Consider the following 25,567-nt stretch of genomic DNA (forward strand, 5'->3'; position numbering starts at 1 on the left):
TGTTTTTTTCCTCCTCCTCCTTAGAGATAAGAACTATTGACATACAAACATCACTTCCGGATTCCATTCGAAAGCCGCCATATGCGGGGCTAGTAACAATGAGTGGCTATATCCATAGACACTTCACTCACTTCTATGCCACCAGGAGCCGGAAGTGTTGGGATGTGGTTGAAAGCTGGCCACTTTTACTGTGCCTGGTTGTTGTTGTTATAGTAGTGTCATTTTCTCATAATGATAATAAAGTTTTATTTCTGCCTCGCCTCTTCTTGTATAATTAATAAAAAGAATCCTTCCCCTCATTGAGACAAAGCCTTGCCTTGGACAGTTTCCCTGGAAAACAAACAAACAACAACAGAACCCTCTGAAGGAACTACAAGAGTTTTATTTTGCTCACTGCTTAAAAACCAGTCTTCTCTAAATTTTCAGGCTGAAACATGTTGTTGGTGGTGGTGGTGGTGGGTGTACTGTTAATATGTTTATTCTGTACCTAATTACAAAATGCTCAAAATGGAGGACAGTTAGGAATTCTTCCTGAAATGTAGGACATGCCCTGAAAAGAAGGGCATCTGGTTACCCTGGGTTTGACACCGCATTAATTCTGTAGTGTGGCAATAGCCTTATACCTTGAAGGGCCCTGAAAAGCCTGAGAAGAAAAGACCAAGAATTAAAGGTCCAAAACACACTGCAGAAACAATCCAGTTTGAGAACACTTTAACTGCCCTGACTAAGTGCTAGGGAATCCTGGGAATTGTAGCTTATCGTGGCACCAGAGCTCACTGTCAGAGAAGGCTAAATGTCTCACAAAACTACAGTTTCCAGAATTCCCTAGCACTGAGCCAGGGCAGTTAAGGCAGTCTCAAATACATCATTTCTGCAGTGACCAATGCTAGGGAATCATGGGAAATGTAGTCAGAGGGAGCTCTGGTGCCACAATAAACTACAGTGTCCTAGGATTCCCTAGCATTGAGCCATGGCAGTTAAAGCAGTGTCAAACTGGATTATTATTTCTGCAGTGTGTTTGTGACCAATGCTAGGGAATCCTGGGAAAAGTGTACTTTTGTGAGACGTTTAGCCTTCTCTGTCAGAGAGAGCTGTGGCGCCACAACAAACTACAATTCCCAGGATTCCCTAGCAATGAACCATGGCACTTAAAGCAGTCTCAAACTGGATTATTTCTGAAGTGTGTTTGGGACATAAGAGGCGGCGTCGACTGCCATGAAGAGGCGGGGTTGAGGCTGGGCTACAATATAATGGTTGTAAGGGAGGATGTGCTTGGGTTGGCTTCCACTGAGAGAGGGAGGCGGAAAGCAGGAGACTAGGCCGCACTGAGGGAGAAAGAGGCCATCTTCCTTGTCGCCTCAGGCTGGACACTTTATTATACGGGACAAGCTTGGCCCAGGTAGCCTTTTCCCTGCCAGCAGGTGGCGCCCACCTTGAGGGAGCCTAGTTTCGCCTCACAAAGAAAGAAGTGCCTCGTCAAGTGGAGAGGGGTGAGAAAATGGCGGCGGTTGCTGCTTGAGGGAAAGTGGGAGCTGCAGACCAGATGTCCTCCTTTTCTTCCAGGACATGTCCTGCATTCGTCTCAAAATAGCTCATTAAACTTATGTGCTGGAGGAGTTCCAAAACGTCCTCCATTTTGTGCATGGGTTTATATTTCTTTTACATGACCTTTTATATATATATATATATATATATATATACATACATACATACAAAAAAAATCTATATATCTGTATATAGATAGATCGATCCATCGATAGATCTGTAATTAGTCATTTGGGAAGCTCAAAGCTCCGCAGGCTGCAGTGTGCCAGGGGAGCCACAGGAGGGTGCGCCAGAGCAAGATGGGAAGGGACTCCCTTTTCCGCCACTAGAGGGCGCTCCATAGGGACGCCAATAGGAGGATTGTGTTGGATGGGGAAAGTGTGCCAAAATGCTGCCACAAGAGGGCGCCCCACAGCAAGGAATGGGGCTGGGAAAGAGCAACCAATCCTGTTTGTAGCCACACTAACAGTTTTCAGCCAATCAGTGGCTCTGAGGTTGTTGGTTGCAGCCTGTTGCTGTGAGGAGGAGTGAAGGAGTCTTGGCTTGCTGTCCTTGTGGTTGGCTTGCCAATGGCCTGCCTGCTTTGCCCTCTTTCTTGTCAGATTGTCTTGGCTCTTCTTCAGACTTTAAGGTGGTTGGATCACCTGGAGGTATCTCATATTGTTCTTCTTCTGTCTGTCTTCTTCTAGGCACCCAGGTTAACTGGGTTAATTGAATATATATATATATATATATATATATATGTGTGTGTGTGTGTGTGTGCGCACACACACAGACACATAGACACATATACACACACATGCACAAACACATATACACACACACTTAGACACACATAACATAATATATACATATATGCATATATATATACACACACAAACATATATACACACACATGCACAAACAGATATAGATAGATACACACATACATATACATATATATGTATACACCCACAAACACAATAAAACACACACACACACATATATATATACACATACATGTCACAACAAACTACAATTCCCAGGATTCCCTGGTTTGACAAGAGAATTGCCTCCACGCTTCCAGATCACAGTCCCAGAGAAAGAGTCTACAGTATATCACTGTTGCCAACTTAAGTCCACTTCTTCAGGTGCATTTGGATTTAATAATGATAGTAATAATGGTGATGATGATAGAGAGATCTTGTAGCACCTTTGAGACTCACTGAAAGAAAAGGTGGCAGCATGAGCTTTTCTAGACTTAAGCATACTTCCTCAGATGCATGAGAAGTGCAGTTGATTGTGGCACCAGAGCTCTTTCTCACAAAACTACAATTCCCAGGATTCCCTAGCACTGAGCCAGGGCAGTTAAAGCAGTCTCAAACTGGATTATTTCTGCAGTATGGATTGGACCCTGAGCATTTTTAATAACTAAGGTCCAAAACACACTGCAGAAATAATCCAATTTGAGACTGCTTTAACTGTCCTGGCTCAGTGCTAGGGAATCTTGGGAATTGTAGTTTGTTGTAGCACCAGCGCTCTTTCTGATAGAGAAGGCTCAATGTCTCACAAAACTACAGTTTCCAGGATTCCCTAGCACTGAGCCAGGGCAGCTAAAGCGGTCTTGAACTGGATTACTTCTGCAATGTGTCTTGGACCCAATTCAGGCTGCATCTTCACTCCAGAGACAATCCAGTTTCATACCGTTTTAACTGCCATGGCCCAGTGCTATGAAATCCTGAGAACTGTAGCTTGTTGTCACACCAGAGTTTGCTGAGAGAGAAGGTTAAATGTCTCAGAAAACTAGAATTCCCGGGATTCCATAGCACTGAGCCAGGGAAGCTAAAGGGGTGTCAAACTGGATTATTTTTGCAGTGTGGTTGCAACCCAACATGTTTCTATTTGGCACAAAGCTTCCTAGGAGTCCTTAATGTCAAAATAAATATCTTAAAAGTATTAGAAGGACTGAAAGATTCTTTGGTTGGTTTTAATGGTAATTTTGAGAGTTGAAATAAGTTACAATTATTTTTTTATTCAATTATGTTTACGTTTATTTGCAAAAGATCCACCATGTTAACATTGCAGGAACTTTCTGGAGATTTTGACTGAATGTTCCATGTAATATTGAGAAATCCCAGGGATTTGGGGAAATATGTTCAAGGCTTGTTGGCAACACTGCTCACATCCCAACGCATGCCTCTCTGGGCCCAAGAATTAAAGGGTTACAAGGAGCTCTTGTCTACTTCTGTATCCTCAGTAAAGGCCAAGGCTGCTTTTATATAATTGCTGTTAGAAATGCAGGGACACAAGGATTTATTACAACATAATGCCAAAGGCTCCCAGGGAAAAAACTCAGCAGTCATGAAATGCAGTCAGGTCCTCCTGCAGATCTGTTAACTGGTGAAAAACAGGAAACAGGCAGCAGAAATTAATTAATTATTTGTTTTCACAATGACGGGAAGTAACTCCCTCCTCAGCTCTGGATTAGGTGCACTGTTATTTAATCTGGAGTCATGGCAGAGGCAACTACAAGAAATGCTGCATTAGTTGGGATGGTGAATTTGTCAATAAAATATCACGTTGTTATAATGCCCTTACCAAATACCTGTGATGCAGGCACAATTAGAATTACAAAAGAGGAAGAACTTGATAAGGCACTCATCATTAATCATATGGGATTTGAAGTCGAAGGCTTTCATGGCCGGCATCCATGTTTTTTTGTGGGTTTTTCAGGCTATGTGGCCATGTTCTAGAAAATTTTCTTCCTGAGATTTCGCCAGCATCTGTGGCTGGCATCTTCAGAGAATGCTTTGCCTGGTAAAATTGGGTGTATATATACTGAGTGAGCCTGGGAATGCAGGAGTGATTTGCATGTGTATTGTTCTGTGTTGATGGCTGGCCTCAGGCTGGGAGGCTAATGCAAAAGAGGATTAATGTCTGCTAATTGGTGATCATTATCTGCTGGGAAAGCCCCTGACTCTGAATGGTTTCCCATTTGCATTTGCTGAGTCCTTATTTTGCTATTCCTCAGGACTAGTAGCCAAATTTTGTTCACTTTAAGGGTTTCTTTCCAGTTGAAATTGTCCAGGTGTTTGTGGATTTCAATGGATTCCCTGTGCATCCTGACATGGTAGTGGTTGGCATGGTCCAGAACTTCAGTGTTTTCAAACAGTATTTTATGCCCAGGATGGTTTGTGGCATGTTCTGCTACTGCTGATTTTTCTGGCTGGCCCAGTCTGCAGTGTCTGTCGTGTTCCTTGATTCTTGTTTGCACACTGCGTTTGGTGGTCCCTATGTCGACTTGTCCGCAGCTGCATGGTATGCGGTAAACTCCTGCGGCTGTGAGCAGGTCTCTCTGGTCCTTGGCTGAGCGAAGCATTTGCTGGATTTTCTTTGTCGGTTTGTAAACCATTTGCAGGTTGTGCTTCCTCACCACTTTGCCTATTCTGTCTGTGACTCCTTTGATGTATGGTAAAAAATACCTTCCTTTTGGGTAGCTGCTTGTCTTCACTTCTCTGGGTTTTCCTGGGCCTGGCAGCCTTTCTGATGTCTGGGCTGGAATAAGTTGGAAGTTGGAAGATGAACTGAAGCACTTGGACCGGGCTCTACAGGCTAATAATGGTTATTCCAGCTCAGACATCAGAAGGGCTGCCACATAGCCCAAAAAACCCACAAAAAACCATATGGGATTTACTGCCACATTGTGTGGTGCTGCCAAGTAGTTTATGATAGCTTTTTAAAAATGGACTTGGACTATCAACTGCTACCATGATAGCTAACATGAGCTTCCATGCTCAGAGGTTGTACCAGTTGTTACAGATGGCTCTCATCATGTTCCTGTTTATGATCTTCCAAACCCAGGTGGAGACTGTGAGTCCTTGCAGATGTTGTTGAATACAAAACCCTAGCAGCCCTAGATGAAACACAGCCTGGTGTACAGGTACCTGGCCAGTCACAGTCATTTGGGCTGAAATAGGGGCAGATAATGCTACCTTCTACTGAGTCAGACCCACTGGTGCACTTAGCCCAGTACTGTTAACTCTGAATGGGATCTCAGGCAGAGGAATCTTTCATCCAAATAATAACCAGGTCTGACTCTGCTTAGGTTCTAAAATGAGTCAGGATTGGCTATATTCAGGTTAATATAAGAGACCAGTGCCATCTAATAGTGGTGAACTGCTGCCTATCCCTATCAGCCAGTTGGTCTGGAGAGTTTCTAGAAGAAAAAGACAAGCAAACAGTTGTAGCTAATGGGCATAAAGATGGTGCTGGTCTTTGGCACCTTGCAAAAAAAACCCCCAAAACTAAACCTAGTTCCACACCTCAGCTGGCCTGGAAAGGAATACAGTAGTAGACCATACCCATAAAGTAAAGATACTTAATACAGACCCTGCTGGGCAATGCTGTATTCTCACATCTTGTTGTTCATGAGAACAACAGCATCAAACAGATTGGAAGAAAATAACCATTTTATGTCCATAGTTGAGTTAATAATGGTGGAGGAAGCAAGATGTTCAAATGCTGAATGGGATTTCAACTCCGTTCTCTGACCATTCTCTATTAAACAAAGGGAAGTCATACAATTTTAATAATAATGCTTGTATAGTAATGACAGCACTTCCAGAGATGAGCCAGTGGTAGGCAAAGCCAGCCCCAACCAGCTCCCCAAACACAAGTCCAAAAGAAACAGCAGCATAGACCAGTGATGGTGAACCTTTTAGAGGCTGAGTGCCCAACCTGCAACCCAAAACCCACTCATTTATTGAAAAGTGCCATGTCCCTCTGGCTTTCTAGTAACAAACTCTGGTAAACTCTGTGCTGGGGCGACGGTGCCCACAGAGAGGACTCTGAGTGCCACCTCTGGCACACGTGCCATAGGTTCACCATCACTGGCATAGACTCTTCATTAGGACCAATAAAAAACACCACAAAACAGGGAGTATGCAAGCTTCCAAGTTCTTTCAACTTGAAAGCCCAGTCTTTGCTTAACATTTTAGCTGATCTTAATAAAAGTTATGTGCTACCGATTTGGCTTTGTTTCTAACAATCTAGCTAAAATTTTTGTCAGCTGGCCCATAAAAGTGGTATTTCTAGAAAAGTGGTTCTCAAACTTTGGTCTTCCAGAGGTTTGGGACTTCAGCTCCCAGCATTCCCAACCACTGTGAACGCTGGCTGGGACTTCTATGGGTTGAAAACCAAAACACGAATCACTACCAGGTAATCTGTTTCTTGATAGGGTTAGCATATACATTTAACCTTGCTGTGGACAGAAGCTGGGACATTTAACAGGGAGACTGAGAACTTGTAGTCTGGGTTACTTCCAAGTAAACATGTTTAAAATCAGGCTGTGAGAACTTTTGTCGATTTATAGCCATCGTGGCTATTATTGCCGCGCAACAAAGCATCTCATTCCCTCTGAAATGTGAATCCCAGTTCCTAAAATCCATTCTCTACCCCTTCTTAATGCAGAGACCAACTTGTATGTGTGATAGCAAACACTCCACTGTTCTTTTCAGTGCGTATTATATTGCAACAGCTATTTGGTTTCAACCCCAATGCGCAGAACTAAGGCATATATTAGAGACAGCCTACCACACTTGCTGTCCAAGCTTATTTATTTTTTATCACTTACGATCTTTTATTATGCTAGCCAGGCATTTTTATTCAATTTAGAGGCAGCATATACATGCTTTTAACAATAAGTATGTGGTCTACATTTGAAGGAGATAAAATATATTATCATGCCTAGTAGCAATGTTATGAGAATAAAAATAGCACAAGGTGAGTGAATTATTTGTAAGAGGACTCAAGTTACCAATTGTGTGTAAGAGCGCTCAAAGTAAACCAAAAAAATGAAAACACTGTTAAAATAGCCATTAGTCCAAAATGTCTCATAATAAATACAATCTGTTCCTGTTTGAGGTATCACAAGACTTTTCTGTTGCTTTTATGACAACAAACCAACATAATTAGCCTTCTTTAAAAGGGTTAAAATGTACTACAGTAGGCCCTCCACATTTGCTAGGGTTAGGGGCACAGGACCCCTGTGAAAGTGGCAAAAACGGCAAATAAAAAACAACACTGCTTTTTAACCTGAGATACCACCTCTCTAGGAAGAGGTCCTGCAGTGCAACTGTTTGGTCAACATCTGCCCAAAGTTGACTGCAGAATCATGCTGGAGGACCTACAGATGCTGAGAGAACTGTTTTGTCTAGTAAACTAGAACCTCCAGAGCATCTCTACAGTCAATTTCCAGCATCATTGCTCTGGAGGACAAAAGGTTTCTAGAGGGAACATATAAATCAAACCCGCAAATAACGAAAACTGCAAAAGTCAAAGCCGCAAATGTGGAGGGCTGGCTGTAGTTGCCAAGGGAGTCGAGTAACTGTTTGTTGCAGCAAACCAGCAAGAGCCCCGTAAGACCTTAAAAACCAACCCACTTATTTATAATATGAGCTTCCAAAGGATTGTAACCCGCTTTAACAGATAATTAAGGCATAATATTTCAAATATATACTACTGCAGTGTAGAGGTTTGAATCCCCACTCAGCCATGGAAACCCACTGAGTGACCCTAGGCAAGCCACACTCTCTCAGCCTCAGGGGGATGGCAACCCTTCTCTGAACAAATCTGGCCAAAAAAACCTGTGACAGGTTTGCCTTGGGGTTGCTGTAAGTCAGAAAGGACTTGAAGGCACACAACAACAACAACAGAAAAATAGATAGATACCTATGTCTATATATATATATATACACACACACACACACACATTCATTCATTCACACACAAACAACTTGACTGAAGGTGGACTCAAGTGTCCCCTCAAAATACAAATTCTTCTAAGGGGGAAAAGAAAGTGGGAGGGAAACGTAAACAGCAAATGCAAATAGTAAGATTTACTGTTTACCATGGTAATATCATCTGTATGGTAATATTTAAATGTTATTTATTGTTCCAGTTACTTCTAGCAGAAGAATATAACCTGACATAATTGGAACAACAGAAGAACACCTTTAGAAAAGTAGCATTCCTCAGAATCAATGGTATGTGATGATTTCTGTTTTCCTCCCAGTCTGTCTTCAGAGTCCGTTTGGGGTAAGGAAACGGAAGCCGGGAGTGAGAAGCGTTGTCTTCAGCCCAGGCTTCTCTTTCTCAGCCCTTTCCTCCCCCTCCCACCAAACAGGTCCAGAGAAAAAAAGCCGCGGTAATATTTAAATATTACTATCTATTGTTCCAGAACATTCAGGAATGGTATGGTATGGTAAATCCTGGAACAATGGAGGAATGTCCTAGGAGAAGGTGGCATTCCTAGGAGGACATGGTATGTGATGATATCTGTTTTTCCTCCCAATCTGTCCGCAGAGTCAGTTCGAGGGAATGAAAGCGAAGTGAGGGGAGAGGCCTTGGCTTCAACCCAGGCTTCTCTTTCCTGGCCATTTCCTCCCCCCAAAATGGGCCCAGAGAAAGCAAGCCACTGTAGTATTTAAATGCTACTATCTATTGTTCCAGGCCTTTCTAGGAGCACAGTATCATATAAGCCTAAAACATCCTGAGAGAAGGCAACATTATTCAAAAATGATGGTATGTGATGGTCTCTGTTTTTCCTTTCATTCTGCTCATTTCCCCCCGGAGTACATGCTTCTCTGGGTGCATGGGAAGGGAAGGAAGCTGTGAGAGTGTGGCAGGGGAGGAAAGGGTGCTAAACACGGAGGTAAACAGCGATCAGCGGGAGGGGAACTGGCAAACTCACGAATAATCAAAATCGCGAGTTCCAAGACAGCAAATAGGAGGGGCAACTGTAATTTTGATGGATTTGTTTTTTTTTTTTTAGTTTGAAGAACTAATGAGGTTCACAAAAGAGAATAAAGAATGAAAAAAGGAGAAGGATTTCTTGAGAAGCTGACTCTCCCTGTACGAAGATGTTGCAAGAGGGCATCTTCATTTGGTAAATTCAATATATAATAATAATAATAACAACAATAATAATAGGATTTATTTATATGCTGCCCAATCACTGGGAATCTGGGCAGCTTACAACAGAGGGGATAATAGACGGTTCCCTGCCCTTGGGCTTACAATCTAAAAAGACATGACACAAAAGGAGAAGGGAATTTGGGGAGGGAGGGGATCAGGTCCAGCATTCTGCTCTCCCTCTGAGGCCTGGACCAAGGCAGATGGACTGGAGGGAGGGCTCTTTTTCTTAATCGAGGCCGGGCCCAATGGCGTTGGGCCTGTCCTTTCGCTCCCTCCCAGGCCAGAAGATGACAATTGGAAGGAGGGAGAGGAGGGTTATTTATTTTTTTCTAAATTTCAATTTCAATGTATCTAATTTAGAACATTTTTTCCCACAGAACCAAGCCAATGATATTAACATCACACATAATATTAATGAGAGGTCTACAACAGGACACCGCATAGAAATTTTGAAATTCTTTTTTGATTTTAGATTGCTCCATCATTGATGTTGCATCTATTTATTTATTTATTTTTAATTGTGATTTTTTTAAAAAAATATTGTTTTTTTATTATCTTTTAAATAGATATTTTAATTGTAACATGTTTAATCCTGTTTTAAGGGGGGAATTTGGGACATAATGTTGTAAATGTGGATATTTTAATATGTTGTGAGCCGCTTTGATTGTCTCATCACAGAAAAGCGAGATAAAAATAAAAGTGTTATTATTTATTATTATTTATTTGTTTTTAATGTCTTCTTTTAGATTTTCTTCAAAATACCATTTTAGAGTTTCCCTTCCTCTTTTAATTATTTCTTCTTTTTGTAGTAGCAGATCATTTAACCTCCAGGTAAATTCTTCTTGTTTTAACCTTATTGTTATTGGGTTATGGTCTACTGGTTGGGGCTAATGGGAACTGGAGTCCAAAAACTGCCATAGTGCTAAAGGTTTCCCCATTTTATTTATTTATTTATTCATTTATTTATTTACTTCCAAGAATTTACGACACTACCTTGAGGATTAAATTCATAGAACCTCTGTATCCCAGCTGCTAGAGTGAAGGTCCGCTATGGAGAATGAACATCTTATTTGCTTGGCCCTAAATACTGATACTGCCCAATATTAAGTTATTAAATTATAACAAAACACAGATAGGTTGTTGTTTCACACTGCAGACGCATTTCATTTCCTAACTATGAAACCTCATGCAACGACAGGGACAGCTGGACAGATCTGAAAGGCTGTGGAACACCTGAGGCTATAAATGTCATGGCTTTCTTGCTTTTTTTTCCTTTTGTTTTTCTGGGTGTGTTCTTGAAAAGCAGGGCACCAAATGCCTTGCAGATAGGTACAAAACTACACTGTTGCTAAGGACAGTTATGGGTTGGGACTTTACAAGTACAGTGGTACCTCGGGATACGAAATACCCAGGTTACGAATTTTTCGGGATACGAATAAATCCCATAGGGATTTATTGTTTCGGGTTACGAAAGTTTTTTCGGGTTACGAAAAAACTCCGGCGCTGTTTTAAATGGAGCCGCGGCGGAGCCGCGGCTTTTTTCCCCATTAGCGCCTATGGCAATTCGGCTTACGAAGGTTTTTCGGGTTACGAAATTAGCCGCGGAACGAATTAATTTCGTAACCCGAGGCACCACTGTATCAAAACAAAGATGCCATGAAAACACTGACCCTTGCCTGCCTCAGCACTGGTTGTCTTAACTCTTTAAGGTGTATTTGGGGCAGATGTTTTCTGAACTGCCTGTTTAGTTGCAACTTTTGCTGCTGGTATACATGAGATATGAATCTCTTGGGCAGCTTAATATGGGATTGTTTGCACAGTCCAGGATTCTGTCCTGGCTTCTGAATGTAGCTGATATCAGGGATGGGCGAAGAAGAGGGATAATTGATGGTCTAAGTGGGCTCTTGGCTAATATCCAAGTGTATTAATGGAGCTTGCATATGGCAGTTATGATTTGACTGTGTGCCAGAGTGCTGCATGCCCTTCTGTGATCATCATTTCCTAGGTTTCTATCTGATAATTTAATATCTTCATGTGTGTCTAAAAGCTGGAGACCTGTTTAACAAAATAGGGATTTGTCTTTTCTAGGCAAAAATTTCCTAATTTAGGTGGCTTAATATTTTTCAATAAATATGGCAAAGAATGTGTGTCTCCCTTGGTTGCGAGTCTTTTTACCATTCAAGGAAAGGTCAAGCACTATGAAATGCTCTCAGTGTTAGGACTTTTTTTATGTTCTCAAATTTGATTGGTTTTTTTGATTAGTTAGAGTAATTGCCATGGGGCAATGTATTTACTCCAAGTTGTATTGCAGGACTGAATGGATCTCTCCAAAGCGGACCTTATTTCTAAATAGGGTCATCACCCTGATTGTTCCTTGAGAGGTAACCAAAAACCTGGAATATATCCAGCACTCTAATAACATGGTCATCACTAGCTGTCGAACCTCTCCTGCAACCTGAAACAGAACCTGGAAAGGTTCAGTGGTGTATTTTATAATGCCTTGTTTGGAGGGTATGGCAAGTAATTTCTGTTGAGGAGGTACAGGGGAAGATTACTGCAACACTCCATTGTAAGACCGGTTTGCCTGCTTTTCAAAGCAACTAAACAGAACTGGAAGCAAATGGGCTTTGAATACTCATAGCATGCCCTCTATTTCTTCGTTCAAGTCATTGATAAAGACTGATAAAGTGGTATTCACTGGGCCCAGGTCAGAACCCTATGGCAAGCCATTGGTCACTTCTCTCCGGGATGAAGAGGAGCCGTTGCTGAGTACACTTTGGGTTTGGCTGGTCAACCAGTTACAAATCCATGTAACAGTTACCTTGTCTAGCCCACATTTTACAAGCTTGTTTGAAAAAATGTCATGGGGGACCTTGTCAAAGGCTTTACTGAAACCAAGATATGCAATATCTCCCCAACTCCATTCGGGGCCAAAGAAGGCAGCAGAGGCAAGGCAGCAGTGAGAGCGTGTGGTCAGGAGTGGTAAGCTTGAAAAGCCTTTCCCCCAGCCCTCAGGAAGGCCAGCCAGCCAGGTAGGCAGAGGACTTTTTCCACAATCGCTCCCACTTTATGGAATGGCCTGCCGGACGAGATCTGTCAAATTAGAAACCTAGAGAGCTTCAAGAAAGCTGTCAAGACAGATCTTTTCTGGCAGGCCTTCCTGGAATAGAACCCAGCCATGTAACACTCCCCCCATAGACATATATAAATGAAGACTCTGCCCACCGTTATTGTATTATTGTTTTTAGATTTTATTGTCTGTAATTTTAATTGATAGAATTATTTAATCCTTTTTAAGGGTGGTGGTGGAAATTGTACATATTGTATTTTTTAAATGTCGTATGCCGCTTTGATTGTGGTAACAAAAAGCGGGATATAAATTAAAGTTTTATTATTTATTACAGCATTGCCTTCCTCTACCAAACTGGTAATTTTTTTCAAAAATTGATTGAGTTTTAATGAAGCAAGATTTGAGAAAGGGCCCAGCTGAGCACCATATGGCAATAGCAATAGCAATTACATTTCTATACCACTTATCAGTGCACTTAAGCACTCCATAAGCTGTTTACAATGTGTGAGCGAATTGCCTCCAACAATCTGGGTACTCATTTTAGCCACCACCGCAGGATGGAAGGCTGATTCGACCGTGGAGCCCCTGGCTAGGATTGACCGCACAACCTTGTGGTTTGTGAGTGAGTGGCTACAATACAGGCATTTTACCACAGCAGCACTACAAGTGGATTTATGGTATTGGCTTTGCTTCAAATTGTTTTAGAACTGCTGGTATATGATGTCATTATTTTGCCCTGTAAAATTTTCTATTCAAGGCTTATTTAGCTGAGCATTTACTGATTAATTTTTTGAGGTACTACTTTGTTTAATTCAGAAGTAGGATATAGGCTGCAAAAAAAAAAAAAAAGAAAAGAAAAGAAAAGAAAAGGAGGGACATCATTTGCACTTAGCATGGGTACTATTTGGGGACAATGGTTGTCAAGGTATAGGTTTGGATTCACCTGTGATCCCACGCTTCTCTCTGGTGGGTCCCAGTTCTTCCACCTGCCCAGTACTTCTTCTTTTGACCACTCCATTCTATGACAGGACCACAGCTTTCTTATAAGACTGATGCCGTACCAGTTCCCTACATACACAGAGCAAAGACACTCATGGGAGTTGGAGTTACTTGCATCCATTGTTCTGGGTCCCGTTCTCTGGAGCAGCAGAAAACGAGCTTGCTCCCTCCTCAATATGACATCCCTTCAAATATTTAAAAAGGGCTATCATATCACCTCTTAACCTTCTTTTCTCCAGGCTAAACATCCCCAGCTCCCTAATTGTTCCTCCTAGGACATGGTTTCCAGACCCTTCACCATTTTAGTCGCCCTCCTTTGGACAAGCTCCAGTTTCTCAGTGTCTGTTTTTATTAAAAAGCCTGCTTCATAGTGCCAGTAAAAGGCTTCTTTGAACGCTTCCTGTTACCATGAATGGAAGGTTGGTGCAATGTTTCATCACCCAAATAGTGGATAACATATAATTTTCTTGGATCTCTGCACTCCCTGAGGCAGTATATATGTCTCTTGAAACCATGCAGCAAGTCTTTCCAGGATCCATTTGGGTCCTTTAGATAGTAGCATCTTTTCAATACAGCTGGGGGGTGCAACCTCTTCTGATTGAAATTTGACCCCCTTGCTACCCATCGGTACTGGTCAAAATGATAATCATGCTCATGTTTAGGAACAGGAGAGGAGGAACAGTACACAAACACATCCCCACCCTTTTGTAGCATAGGTGGTAATGAAATAACTTTACTTTCATCTAGGTCTTCTCTCCTGAGAATTGCTAGTACTTCTTCCATTGGAAGATCATTTGTCTGACCAGTCATATATGGGTTGCTACATGAATCCATACCTGTAGTGTTGCAGTCTCTTATCACTGTAGTTGCTGGCCCAAGAATGAGGTTAGTTGCAGATATTTGAAAAGGTGGTAGGAAGTTCAGGAAAGAAAGATCTATAGTCAAACTGTATCTGCAAACAAGTCCCCAAGCCTCATCCAGGCTTCCAGAAATTAGGGGAGCAGAATATTATGAAGTCAAAGGCTGTGCGATTCTCAGTCTTCCGTAAAGTTTGATTGCACTGAGACCAGGTGCCAGACATCCTCCATCTCCTGGACAGATCCTGTATTATATAACCTTATGTCTGGGAATCTGGGAGGAATTGTAAAATGTCCTCCATTCTGGGAGAGACAGCAAAGAAGACATTCCACTGAGCAAACCCCTTCCTCTGCCAGGCCTTTTCTGCAGGGGCCTCCTAGCTGTTCAGGGTCCCTTCTCCACAGAGCTGCTCACAGGAGTCAAGGGACAAGGGACTGAGGCATTCCCCCATTCTCATCCCCAGGCCATTGGCTTCTTCTGGTTGCCAGGTAAAGTTCAGACAGTTTCATTTGCCCTTCAATGGAAACTGAAACTGCCTTCATGGGCTGAGGTGGAAGATGTCTTTTATCTGCTGGTTACTCTTTCCCCTCCATCCTTTTGGGTGTATTATCTTACTTATTTAGAATTATAGAATCATAGAGTTGGAAGAGGCCACAAGGGCCATATAGTCCAACCTGTCATGCAGTAACTCACAATCAAATCCTGCGATGCAGGAACTCACAACCATGCAGTCCCTGCCATGCAAGAACTCACAATCAAAGCATCTCTGACAAATGGGTATCCAGTCTCTGTATAAAGACCTCCGAAGAAGGACACTCCACTAGAATCCAAGGAAGGTGTTCCATTGTTGAACAGTTCTTACTGTCAAGAAGTTCCTCCTAACGTTGAGGTGGAATCTCTTTTCTTGTAGCTTGCATCCATTGTTTCAATCCTATCCTCTGGAGCAGAAGAGAACAGGCTTGCTCCCTCCTCAATATGACTTCTCTTCAAATATTTAAACAGGGCTATCATATCACCCCTTAACCTTCTCTTCTCCAGGCTAAACAGCCCCAGCTCCCTAAGCCATTCCTCATAGGGCTTTATGTTTTCCAGACCCTTTATAACTTTGGTCACTCTCTGTTTGACATGCTCCAGCTTGCCAACTTCCTTTTTGAATTTTGCTATCCAGAAGCAGACACAGTATTCCAAGTGAGGCCAGCCCAAAGCAGAATACAGTGGCACTATTACTTCTGTTGAGCTAGAAACTATATGTCAACTGATGTAGACTAAATTCACATTGGCCTTTATTGCTGCAGCATTACACTGCTGACTCATGTTCAAACTGTGGCCTGCCATGACTCCTAGATCTCCTAGAATATGATTCTCTATGCACACGTAATCCACATGATTCCCTATATGCAAGCAACCACCAAGTCTCTCTACAGGCAAGTGATCCCCTAATCCTATAGGGGTAAACAGTCCCCATGCATCCCTATGAGCAAGCAATGTCCAACGGTTCTCTATGGACAAGCAATTCCTAATGTTTCCCTTTGGGGCAAGTAAAGACTATGTTTCCCTAAGGGCAAATAATCCCATTGATTCTCTATGGGCAAGCAATTCCACATGTTTTCCTATGTGCAAATAAGCACTGTTTCCCTAAAACACACAACCCACAGCCTCAGAGCCACTCTCCTCTCTGATTGGCTGAACCTGTTAGTTTGACTCCAAACAGGATTGGCTGCTCTAGTCCCAGAAGCCCCGCCCCCTTCCCCCAACAGGCGCCAGTCATTGGAGGAGGAGGAGGAGAGAGGCTGGAAGGAAAGGACTTGGAGGCACCAACAATAAGAAGAAAGAGCCGCCTCCTGCTGCTGCTGCTGCTTTTGGCCCTGGAAGGCAGGGGGGCGCTGGGGAGGAGAGGAGCCCAGGCAAAAGGGCATGTGCCTCCCTCCATGCAGCCAAGGGAGCCTTGAGAGCCCAGCCGAGAAGGGCAGGCAGTTGGGGCTGCTGGCAGGACAGGTGGGTCCTCCTTTCCCAGCCTTCCCTCCAGGACTAGGGGCTCCCAAATGGAGCAGGTCCCCAGGACACACACTGCAGAAATCAACCCTTTCTTGCAGACCCCTTTAACTGTCCTGGCTCAATGCTAGGGAATCCTGGGAACTGTAGTTTTGGGAGACGTTGAGCCGTCTCTGTCAGAGGGAGCTCTCAGGCCACAAGAAACTACAGTTCCCAGGCGCCATCAGTTTAAAAAACAAAACATATCTGGCAGGAATTTATTACTGACACCAGGAAGTTCTGGGAATGGTAGTCTGTTGCTAATAATGTTATTGGTTGTTGTTGTTGATGATGATGATATCTTTATATGAACCAGCTAAGGGAGTCTCCAGCTGTATTATTTCTGCAGAGTGTTCTGGATCTAAGAATCCCAAGAATGAGAGAGAGAGAGAGAGATACATTGAGACCTAGCAGCAGGGATTTCAGACTCCTATACCACTTAAAGCCAAGATCCAAAACACAGTGCAGAAACAAGTCAAAGTCTGAGATTGCTTTAACTGCCCCGGGGAATCCTGGGAACTGTAGTTTAGAGAGACATTGAGCCTTCTCTGTCAGAGGGAGCTCTGGGCTATAAGAAGCCACAGTTCCCAGGAACTACAATTCTGGGGATGATAGTTTGTTGTTCTCAACGTTATTTTTGCTGTTGTTGTTGTTGTTGTTAATTTCTTTATATGAACCAGGGCACTTAAAGCGGTCTCAAACTGGATTATTTCTGCAGTGTGTTCTGGATCTAACTCTCAGCATCCTGCTCACCCCATTTTTAAAGCCAAATACTGTACTGTATGGTAGATTCTGGTAAATTTTAGCTGAGAGGGGTGTCTCTTGCAGGTTATCATTTCACTCATGTGCCAATGCATTTGGAGCACCAACAGGACTTGAAATATTTTTTTGAGGAACAAGCAAATTGCTGCTCGTTGTTGACAATTAATGCAACCCACCTTAAATCCTGTTGTCAGAAAAAGACAGGATATAAACCCTTGAAAAGGATAAATAAATGTTACATTTTTAATAATGGGAGGGGAAGAATGACAGGACTGCTGATCTTTCATCTTACTGTCAAATTCAAATAACAGGCAGATTCGCAAGTGTTAACAAAACAAAACGTAACTCCGTATGGAACCGGAGAGATGTGGAAAATAAGCAGTTAGGTAAGCAGAAATGGCTTTTTAGTGAGGTTATGAAAGAATTTATACTTTAGGGACGCACCTGATGCAGGAATCTTATCATAAATCCTATAAAATCTTAAAATATCATAAAACTGAAAAACTATCAGCAGGTAAGCAGTAAATTTCTAAAGTGGAATAGAATAAGTAAATAAATTGTGTCTATATAATGTCACACCATTTTACAAAAGCATTTCCTTTTGACTTTAGAAGGCTACCACTCTACTGAAGGATTTGTTTGAGACCAAAGAAACTTGTGCCTCTCTGCATGAAACAGTTGTGAAGTTGGCCTTCTTATTGTTGCTTTCCCAGCAACTTGTATTCAAATGCATATTGCCTCAAAATCAAGAAGTTGCATGTAAGTACAGTATAATAACTAGTAGCCACTGATAATTTTACCTTAGTTTAAAAGTCCTTTAAAATACAGTCAGCCCTCCACATTTGTGACTTTGACTTTCGTGGTTTTGATTATTTGTGGATCTTCTCTCTAGGCATCTCTAGGTCCCTGGCACCAATCTATGGTCAATTTCTGCTGGAAAGACCTAGAGATTTCTAGAGAGAACACTTCTCTAGGCATTTTAGGTCTTTATTCTGTGGTCAGTTTCTGCCAGAAGTTGACCATAGAATGGCTCTGGAAGACCTAAAGATTCCCAGAGAGGTGTTCTTTCAGGTTAAAGAAAGTGTTTGTTTATTTGTAGTTTCTCCACTTCCATGGGAGTCTTGCTCTTGCACACCCAACCGCAGCAAACATGGAGCGCCTAATGTAGTCAGTTTCACCAAATTTTTAAAAATGAAAATATTCCAAAAATATGCTGTTAGCAAATAGCCTAGTACATGTGAATCAAAAGCGAATGAAGAGAAATATAAGTAAGCTTGCAGTCTTCAGCATAATCAAATGAACACTGAAAATAAGCACAATCGAAGAAAATGGGATCTCTTTTGAGTAAACATGCATAGGCTTGAGCAATATGACTACTGAAAAATACAGTTCTTTTGAGACTAAAGCCTTGTATCTTGTTAATTTATATCACATAACTGAACACAGGATCTTGCCAGAAATTTCTGGGTACTTTTTGGGATTTCTGTTATTTTCTGTGTACTAGGACATACACTGGACACATACTAAGGTGGGAAACAGACCAGCATGAAAAGCCAGCTTTGAGCCACTTGGGGATGTGGCATACAGATGTCCAAGACACCTGGAAGTCACACTGGTGCTCAGATGTGAGCTGGCATCTGGGTGCTCCAGTGGCACGCTGTTTACATGCCACACACTGCTAGAGGGGCTTGAAGCCACCCATGGGCCACGGTGGGCAGAAAAAGCCTCCTTTTTGTTGGCCCAAAAAGGAATGGCTCTTTGCCGCTTCTTTTTCAGTTGGCAACAAGGCGGATTGAGTCTGTGGCATGTGTTTGCCATGGTCCCAATCCATCTTTGGAAGGGGCGGCTTCAAGTTGCTCCTTCAGGGCTGTCTGTTTCGGCCCTAAATCTTGCCAAAGACAATCTTTCCTCACTATCTTCATAACATACTTTATCCGTTAATTTGAAAAAGAAATGAAGGAGCTTTTTTGTCCTGCACATGTATTTAAAATATTACAATAGCTTCCACCAATCATATTCTTAATTCCACTACCACATGCAAAATTAGCACCTAAAATTAAGGATTAGAAGCTAGCTATTTCTGGGGCAATCTAGTATTGCCATATGCCCCAGCTGCCAGTCCCAAAAGACAAGGGCAAATTAGGCTGCATCCACAAGAGGTCTGGTGCCAGAACAAACTACCATTCCCATAATTCCATAGTCTTGAGACATGGCCATTAAAGCAGGGTCAAACCAGATTATTTCTGCAGCGTGGATACAGCTTTAGTAGCATTCTGGCAATACTATTTGTGGCTTAATTTTGGCCCATTCTGTTTTCAGTGTTCCATATCCTGGAATCTAGAAGGAAGGTTATTGACTAAAGCAGATTAGATAATTTTCTGTGCAATCCTGTTAACTACTGTATTCAGAATTTTGTCCCATTGAGTTCAGTGGGATTTATTCTCAAGTAATTTGATACAGATTTATATCTTTTGCTGAAAGCTGTAATGTTTTTCTTTGTTCATAAGTTGTAAAAAGAATGTATAAAATATGCATTTTTATTACAGAAGTTTCCTAGAAAAAATAATCAGTAAGAAGTATGGCTATTTTCCCAAAAATATTACTGAAACCAGAAGTTGAAGCATATCTGAAGTCTATATTTAAAAATAATGAGGTAAAGTGATACAGAAATTGATTAACAATACAGTACACAATGCTAAGTTCTTGTTCTAAATTGTAGTTGTCAGGCTGTTATAAACCTTGTTGTTTTGGGGGGAGTAAATTTAATTGGACTCAGTAGGTTTAACTCTGAGTATTGAGCCAGTGGGTGGAATGGAAAGAGTGGTTTCCTGACACAGTATGCACAGGTGTATACAATAGTTAACCCCTTAGCCTCATGAGGGCTCTCTTGGCCAGTTCATTACATATCCTTCCTCATTCTGACTTTACATTCCTCTAATCTCACCACCATTCATATGGTTATTTGCTCATCTTGGTTTAAAGCAACATCTTTCCTCCTCACTTGTTCCCCAGTAACCAGAGCATTGTTAAAACTGAACTTGTCACCTCAACTCCATAACCACATGTTATGGCATGGGGTGGGATGCTATCTGTATACTGATGACACACAAATATATTTCTCAATGTCTTCAAATACAGCCTCAGCTAAGGATGGTGTGTCTCCTCTGAATGAATGCCTGGAGGAGGTAATAGGCTGGATGAGGTAAAGCAAACTGAAACTGAATCCAGACAAGACAGAGCTGCTTACCAGGTCTTAACCTGGGTTTGGAGATATGTCAGCCAGTTCTCCCCCGAAAGTCTGTGTTCACAGCTAGGAGGGGCTTCCGCATCTGTTGCTTCAAATGACAGCCCAGATAGATGTGATGGCCAGGTGTGCTTACTATCAGTTGAGGCTGTTATGCCAGCTGCATCACTTTCTAGACCTGGAGGACCTGAAGATGTTAGTGCATGGGCTGTTAACTTCAAGACAGGACTTTTGCAGTGCACTGTACATTGGGCTATTTCTGTTCAGAAACTTCAATTAGTTCAGAAGATGGCATCTAGATTGGTTACTCCAGGAGCAATCATATCACACCAATCTTAAAAGTACTCCATTGGCTACCAGTTAGTTTCCAGACAAGATACAAAATGTTTATTATTACTTTTAAAGCCCTAGATTGTTTGGGTCCAAGTTACCTACGGCATCGCCTCTTGCCATGTAATCCACCCCAAACACTCAGATCCTCTGGCGGACATTTATTACAGTTAGCCAGGATTAGGTTGACAACTCTCAACCAGAGGGCTTTTTCTTCAGCCACCTCTAAACTGTGAAACGACCTGCGGGAAGAGATTTGACAGCTGAATACACTGTCTGAATTTAGAATAGCATTGAAGCCTGATCTCTTCTGGCAAGCCTATCCAGATGATTTTTAAAACTCTAGATTTCAAATGATGAATTTTAAATGTAGATTGTTTTAATATGTATGTGCCTTGTTTATTCTTTTATTGATATATGTTTTAAGTGATTTTTTTGTTCTTAACTGATGTATATTTGTTGTTCCGTTGTTGTCCCCTGCCTCAATCTATGGGGGAGACAGATAAGAAATAATAATAATAATAATAATGTTTTGTATCTTAACTTTAGAGCCAGTTTGATGGAGTAATCTGTTAGGCTAGGACTCTGGGAGACCAGGATTTAAATTCTTGCTCAGCCACCAAAACCCACTGGGTGGCTTTGAACAAGTCACATTTAGCCTTAGAGGAAGGCAGTGACCCTTCTGAATAAATCTTTCCAAGAAATCCTATCGCAGGGTCTTCATAAGTTGGAGTTGACTTGAAGGTTCAAGTCTGCTCCTAGGTTTATACCACATTGTTTTAATATTATATTATTAATCTAATATGTTTTGTTTGCTTGTTTTTACTTTTAGCTTGTAGCAGCTATTGGTCCACAGGAAGCTGAACAGAAATATGAGTCTCTGTTAAATAATTTATCTCATCCACCAGCTTTCACAACAGTTCGAGTAAACACTCATTTGGCATCTGTGGAACATATAAGAAGTCTGCTTTGTGAAGAGCTTCACAAGGTCTGTGCAATATCTCCTTCCCTGGTTTCCATGCAATAATCAGTTACTTAAATCAGTAGGAGTGGAGTCCTAAACATTCTTGTCTGGGTATATGTCCCTTCAACTCAATGAGACCAACTTCTGAGTAGACATGGATATGATTGTCCTGTAAATCAAATGTGGTGAAATTAAAATAAGATTTAAAATTAAGGAGGCAGGAGAATAAATTCAACAGCATAAAGTTAGCCAATAAGTTAAGAGATAATTTTAATAGATCTGATAATGACAATCATACATTTTATTGTGGTTCCAGTCCTTCTTGAACTGTCTAATTCGTAAGGTGATGCTAGGTGCAGTAGTCCCCAAACTGTGCCCTTTAAGAGATTTTGGACTTTAGCTATTGGAAGCCTCAGCCATGTTAGCCAATAGTTTGGGATTCAGGGAGCTGAAGTCCAAAATAATAATAATAATAATAATAATAATAGGATTTATTTATATGCCACCCAATCACTGAGAATCCAGACAGCTTACAACAGAGGAGATAATAGATGGTTCCCTCCCCTCAGGCTTACAATCTAAAAAAATCCCTTAAAGAGCACCGTTTGGGGACCACTGTGCTAGGGGATTCCTGTCAAATGCCTGGATTTTGCCTGGTTTTGTCCACCATGCTGTTTATTTTTTAAATGAAACAGTTGGGAGAGGTTATCCAGAGTTTTGAGGTTTGGTGTCATTATGCGACCACCAACTCGATCTCTCTTTTCCATCTAACTCCAGAAGGCTGTTTCTGCAATAAATTGATGTTTGCTGCCAGTAATGGCCTGGAAGAGGGAGAACAAATTGCAACTTAATCCAGACAAGACAGAAAAACTCATTAGGGAGAATGGATTCAGCCTGGGCTGGATCCTGAAATCACAGGTCATAGCTTTGGGCATATTCCTGAATTCAGATTTGAGCCTAGAAGCCCATGCTGATTGATGACTCAGCTAAAACTAATATACCAGCTGCTTGCATTCCTTGAGATGTTAGATCTGGCAAACAGTTACCTTTTTAATCAGACAGGCCTTTGACTTTTAACTCACGTGGCCGAATAGCATTTGAATGGGATGTGCTTTGATAACTTTTTTTTTAACTATGATTTAAACATAATTTAAACTGTTTTAACTTTGTGGAACTTTGCTTTTAATAGTGTTGTTAATTTAATTATATTTTAACTTTCATATTAATAAGATTTTAGCTGTGCTTTGTTTTAATTGCTTATAAACTTTTTTGGGTTCTGTAATGGGTGAAATTAAATTAATAATAGTAATATTGATTATGTTAATAATAATGGTGATAATAATAATGACAGTGACAACAGTTAATCAAGCAAAATAACTTTATTTTATTAAAAGTCTAGAGCTATACATTTCTTTTCTAACTTATAGCAATATGCAAGTCTTAATGTTCCAGTTCTTCAGCATCCACAGCTTCCTGACATCTTACTTATTCCTGTTATTGGACCCAGGTCGGTGTTTTGTTTTGTTTTTTAGAATTATTAGCATGTTACAGAGAAAGGAAAACAGAGAATAAAAAGTACAGAAGAATTAAAGGATGAGGGAATTAAGTGTAATTGGTTCCTGTATAGGCAACCAAAAGAAAGATATGTAATAAATTAAAAGATATTTGGAATAGTGACAAAATAAACTGAGTCAGAAAAGATATTACTGAAGGAAACAGATTATATCTATAATATATGAAATATAAAAATGGAAGATGAACAAATTCAGGCCATCCAGTCCAACCCCCTGCCATGCAGGAAATCACAATCAAAGCATCCCCGACAGATGGCCATCCAGCCTCTGCTTGAAGACCTCCAAGGAAGGAGACTCCACTACACTCCGAGGGAGTTTGTTCCACTGTCGAACAGCCCTTACTGTCAGGAAGTTCCTCCTAATGTTGAGGTGGAATCTCTTTTCCTGCAGTTTGCATCCATTGCTTCGGGTCCTAGCCCCTGTGGTCTCTTCCAACTCTATGATTCTATGATTCTAGGAATTTATGGTCTAATGGGTCCAGGATATAGATAGCCCAATCCCGTTGGAGGATTGGGGGGGGGGATGGCATAAGAAAAGTACACTCTAAATTATGACATGAAAGAGAATTACAGTATTATAAACTACAATATAGGTGGTATTTAACCCTGGATAAACTTTCAAGAACATAAGCAATATACCACCTAGGAATAACAAGAAACTGGAGGGAAAAAATGGGTAAGTTCTTTTTTTTATATGTTAAGAGCTGCGAGGGTGGTATATGTTAGGAGCTGGAAAAAGGAGGAACGTCCGTCTAAAACAGATTGGCAATGGAAATTGTTGGATTATATAGTGATGAGCAAACTAACATGCTTGATTAGAAATAAATCAGTAGATAGATTTAATGAGAAATGGTCAAATATATTAGAAGAAGTTCATTTTGTTTTGAAGATAAGTAATAAAGACTTAAGTTAAATAATGAAGTTGGATAATGAAAAGGATAGTGACAATAACGGGTTGATTAAAAAATGAGAAGTAAGGATGTATAAAAATGCAAAAGGTAATAAAAATAAGAAATAACATGATTATGAATAGGAAGTGTACAATAAAAAGAGAATAGGAATTAAAAGTGAAGCAAGAAACAATAATGATTTAGGAACTTAAGACACTAGGAAGTTTTGTTTTATTAAGTGTAAACTGTAATGTGTTTTTTGTATGTATGTAAACTTGTATGTATATATGTGAGTATGTTGAAACATTTTTTATTACTTAAGGAAATGATAAAGATTATTTTAAAATGTTACAGAATTTATCTTGCTTTAAATTAAATAGCTCTGCTAATGTATAAATAGCTCTGATTATGTATAGACCAGTCTTGAACTTTTAAAATGTATTAGAACAGACATACTTATCATTGTTAAATTGGTAATAAGCAGGTTCACATGCTAAACTATAATTATTGTTAAGCGGATGAAGGCAAATGCCCCCCTTCTCCAGCACGTTCTTGAGGAATAATTCAAAAGTTTCTAATTCCATGTGATTAATCATGGCTTGCCATATAGTATACAGTTGTCTTCTTTTCTTAGAAACAATATTGAGGTAAACATCATATAGGAGAAACAACATGTACGTAATAGAAGTAAAAAAAAAATTGAGTGGGACAAGAGAAGGCAGCTGAGAACAGAAGATTTAAATTAATGTTTCTCTAAGTATGTTAATAGATTTTCCTGAACTGCCACTTTAATTCCTCAGAAAGGATCTACAAAAATTATCAAAGGAAGTTATTGTTGGTGCACAATGTGGGAGTGCAGTACTTCGTGGAGCTCATGTCTACGCCCCTGGTATTGTATCAGCATCAAAATGTAAGATTACTTTCTTTATCTTTTTGTTGTATTTAAAGGAAAAAAAAGTACGCAGTACATAGTTGCTACTCTTTGGCGTATTAAGATGTCTTTTGTATGTGCAAGTCCTTTTTATTCTCTTCTGTTTCAGTTTCATTACTCATTACTGCACTGAACTGATCCAGTTCTAGGTTAGAGCCAGTTTACCCACTTACAACTCAGAAGCATTGCTAAAGCTTTTTCATCCTTATCTCAGATTCTGTAGTCCTTCAGTTTTAGTAACTACTTGTAGATTCATCATTTGGACCTATCCTTGAAAGGGTTAGAGAAAAAGCTGCAAGGGTTCATGTGGCGGGGGGGGGGGGTAGGAACTGTTACTAAAGTTGTTCCAGAGATAGTCTTGACCTGGGCAGATGTTTATGAATAGATGGACCTGGATTATATAGCCTAGTCAGATTC

General features: G+C 40.9%; 1 protein-coding gene and 1 long non-coding RNA gene across 14 annotated transcripts in view; both read left to right on the top strand.

The window, feature by feature from the left end:
* Positions 1-1,223: 1,223 nt before the first annotated feature.
* Positions 1,224-10,108, top strand: LOC121933248. Of its 6 annotated transcripts, XR_006104496.1 has the most exons (6): positions 1,734-2,195; positions 8,483-8,567; positions 8,762-8,845; positions 9,034-9,235; positions 9,356-9,469; positions 9,876-10,108. It is a non-coding gene; the product is annotated as an uncharacterized LOC121933248 (long non-coding RNA). The 6 variants fall into 6 exon arrangements; XR_006104495.1 differs by lacking the exon at positions 1,734-2,195 and adding an exon at positions 1,224-1,490 and having other exon boundaries at positions 8,762-9,235; XR_006104493.1 differs by lacking the exon at positions 1,734-2,195 and adding an exon at positions 1,224-1,399 and having other exon boundaries at positions 8,762-9,235.
* Positions 10,109-11,143: 1,035 nt separating this feature from the next.
* The window catches only part of NSUN6 (NOP2/Sun RNA methyltransferase 6), a 31,537-nt gene continuing 17,113 nt past the window's right edge, over positions 11,144-25,567 (top strand). The window contains exons 1-7 of one of the 8 annotated variants that reach the window (XM_042475598.1): positions 16,192-16,420; positions 17,530-17,604; positions 17,830-17,977; positions 19,765-19,871; positions 21,625-21,780; positions 23,184-23,263; positions 25,020-25,129. In XM_042475598.1, the coding sequence (XP_042331532.1) occupies positions 19,797-19,871; positions 21,625-21,780; positions 23,184-23,263; positions 25,020-25,129 (421 nt within the window). In that variant the 5' untranslated portion in view covers positions 16,192-16,420; positions 17,530-17,604; positions 17,830-17,977; positions 19,765-19,796. Of the gene's footprint in view, positions 12,531-13,120; positions 13,246-16,189; positions 16,421-17,529; positions 17,605-17,829; positions 17,978-19,764; positions 19,872-21,624; positions 21,781-23,183; positions 23,264-25,019; positions 25,130-25,567 lie in introns of those variants that run through there. The other 7 variants (XM_042475600.1, XM_042475599.1, XM_042475602.1 and 4 more) reach the window with 7 other exon arrangements.

Source organism: Sceloporus undulatus, chromosome 6 (genome assembly GCF_019175285.1).
Source record: "Sceloporus undulatus isolate JIND9_A2432 ecotype Alabama chromosome 6, SceUnd_v1.1, whole genome shotgun sequence".
Classification (NCBI taxonomy): Eukaryota; Metazoa; Chordata; class Lepidosauria; order Squamata; family Phrynosomatidae; genus Sceloporus; species Sceloporus undulatus.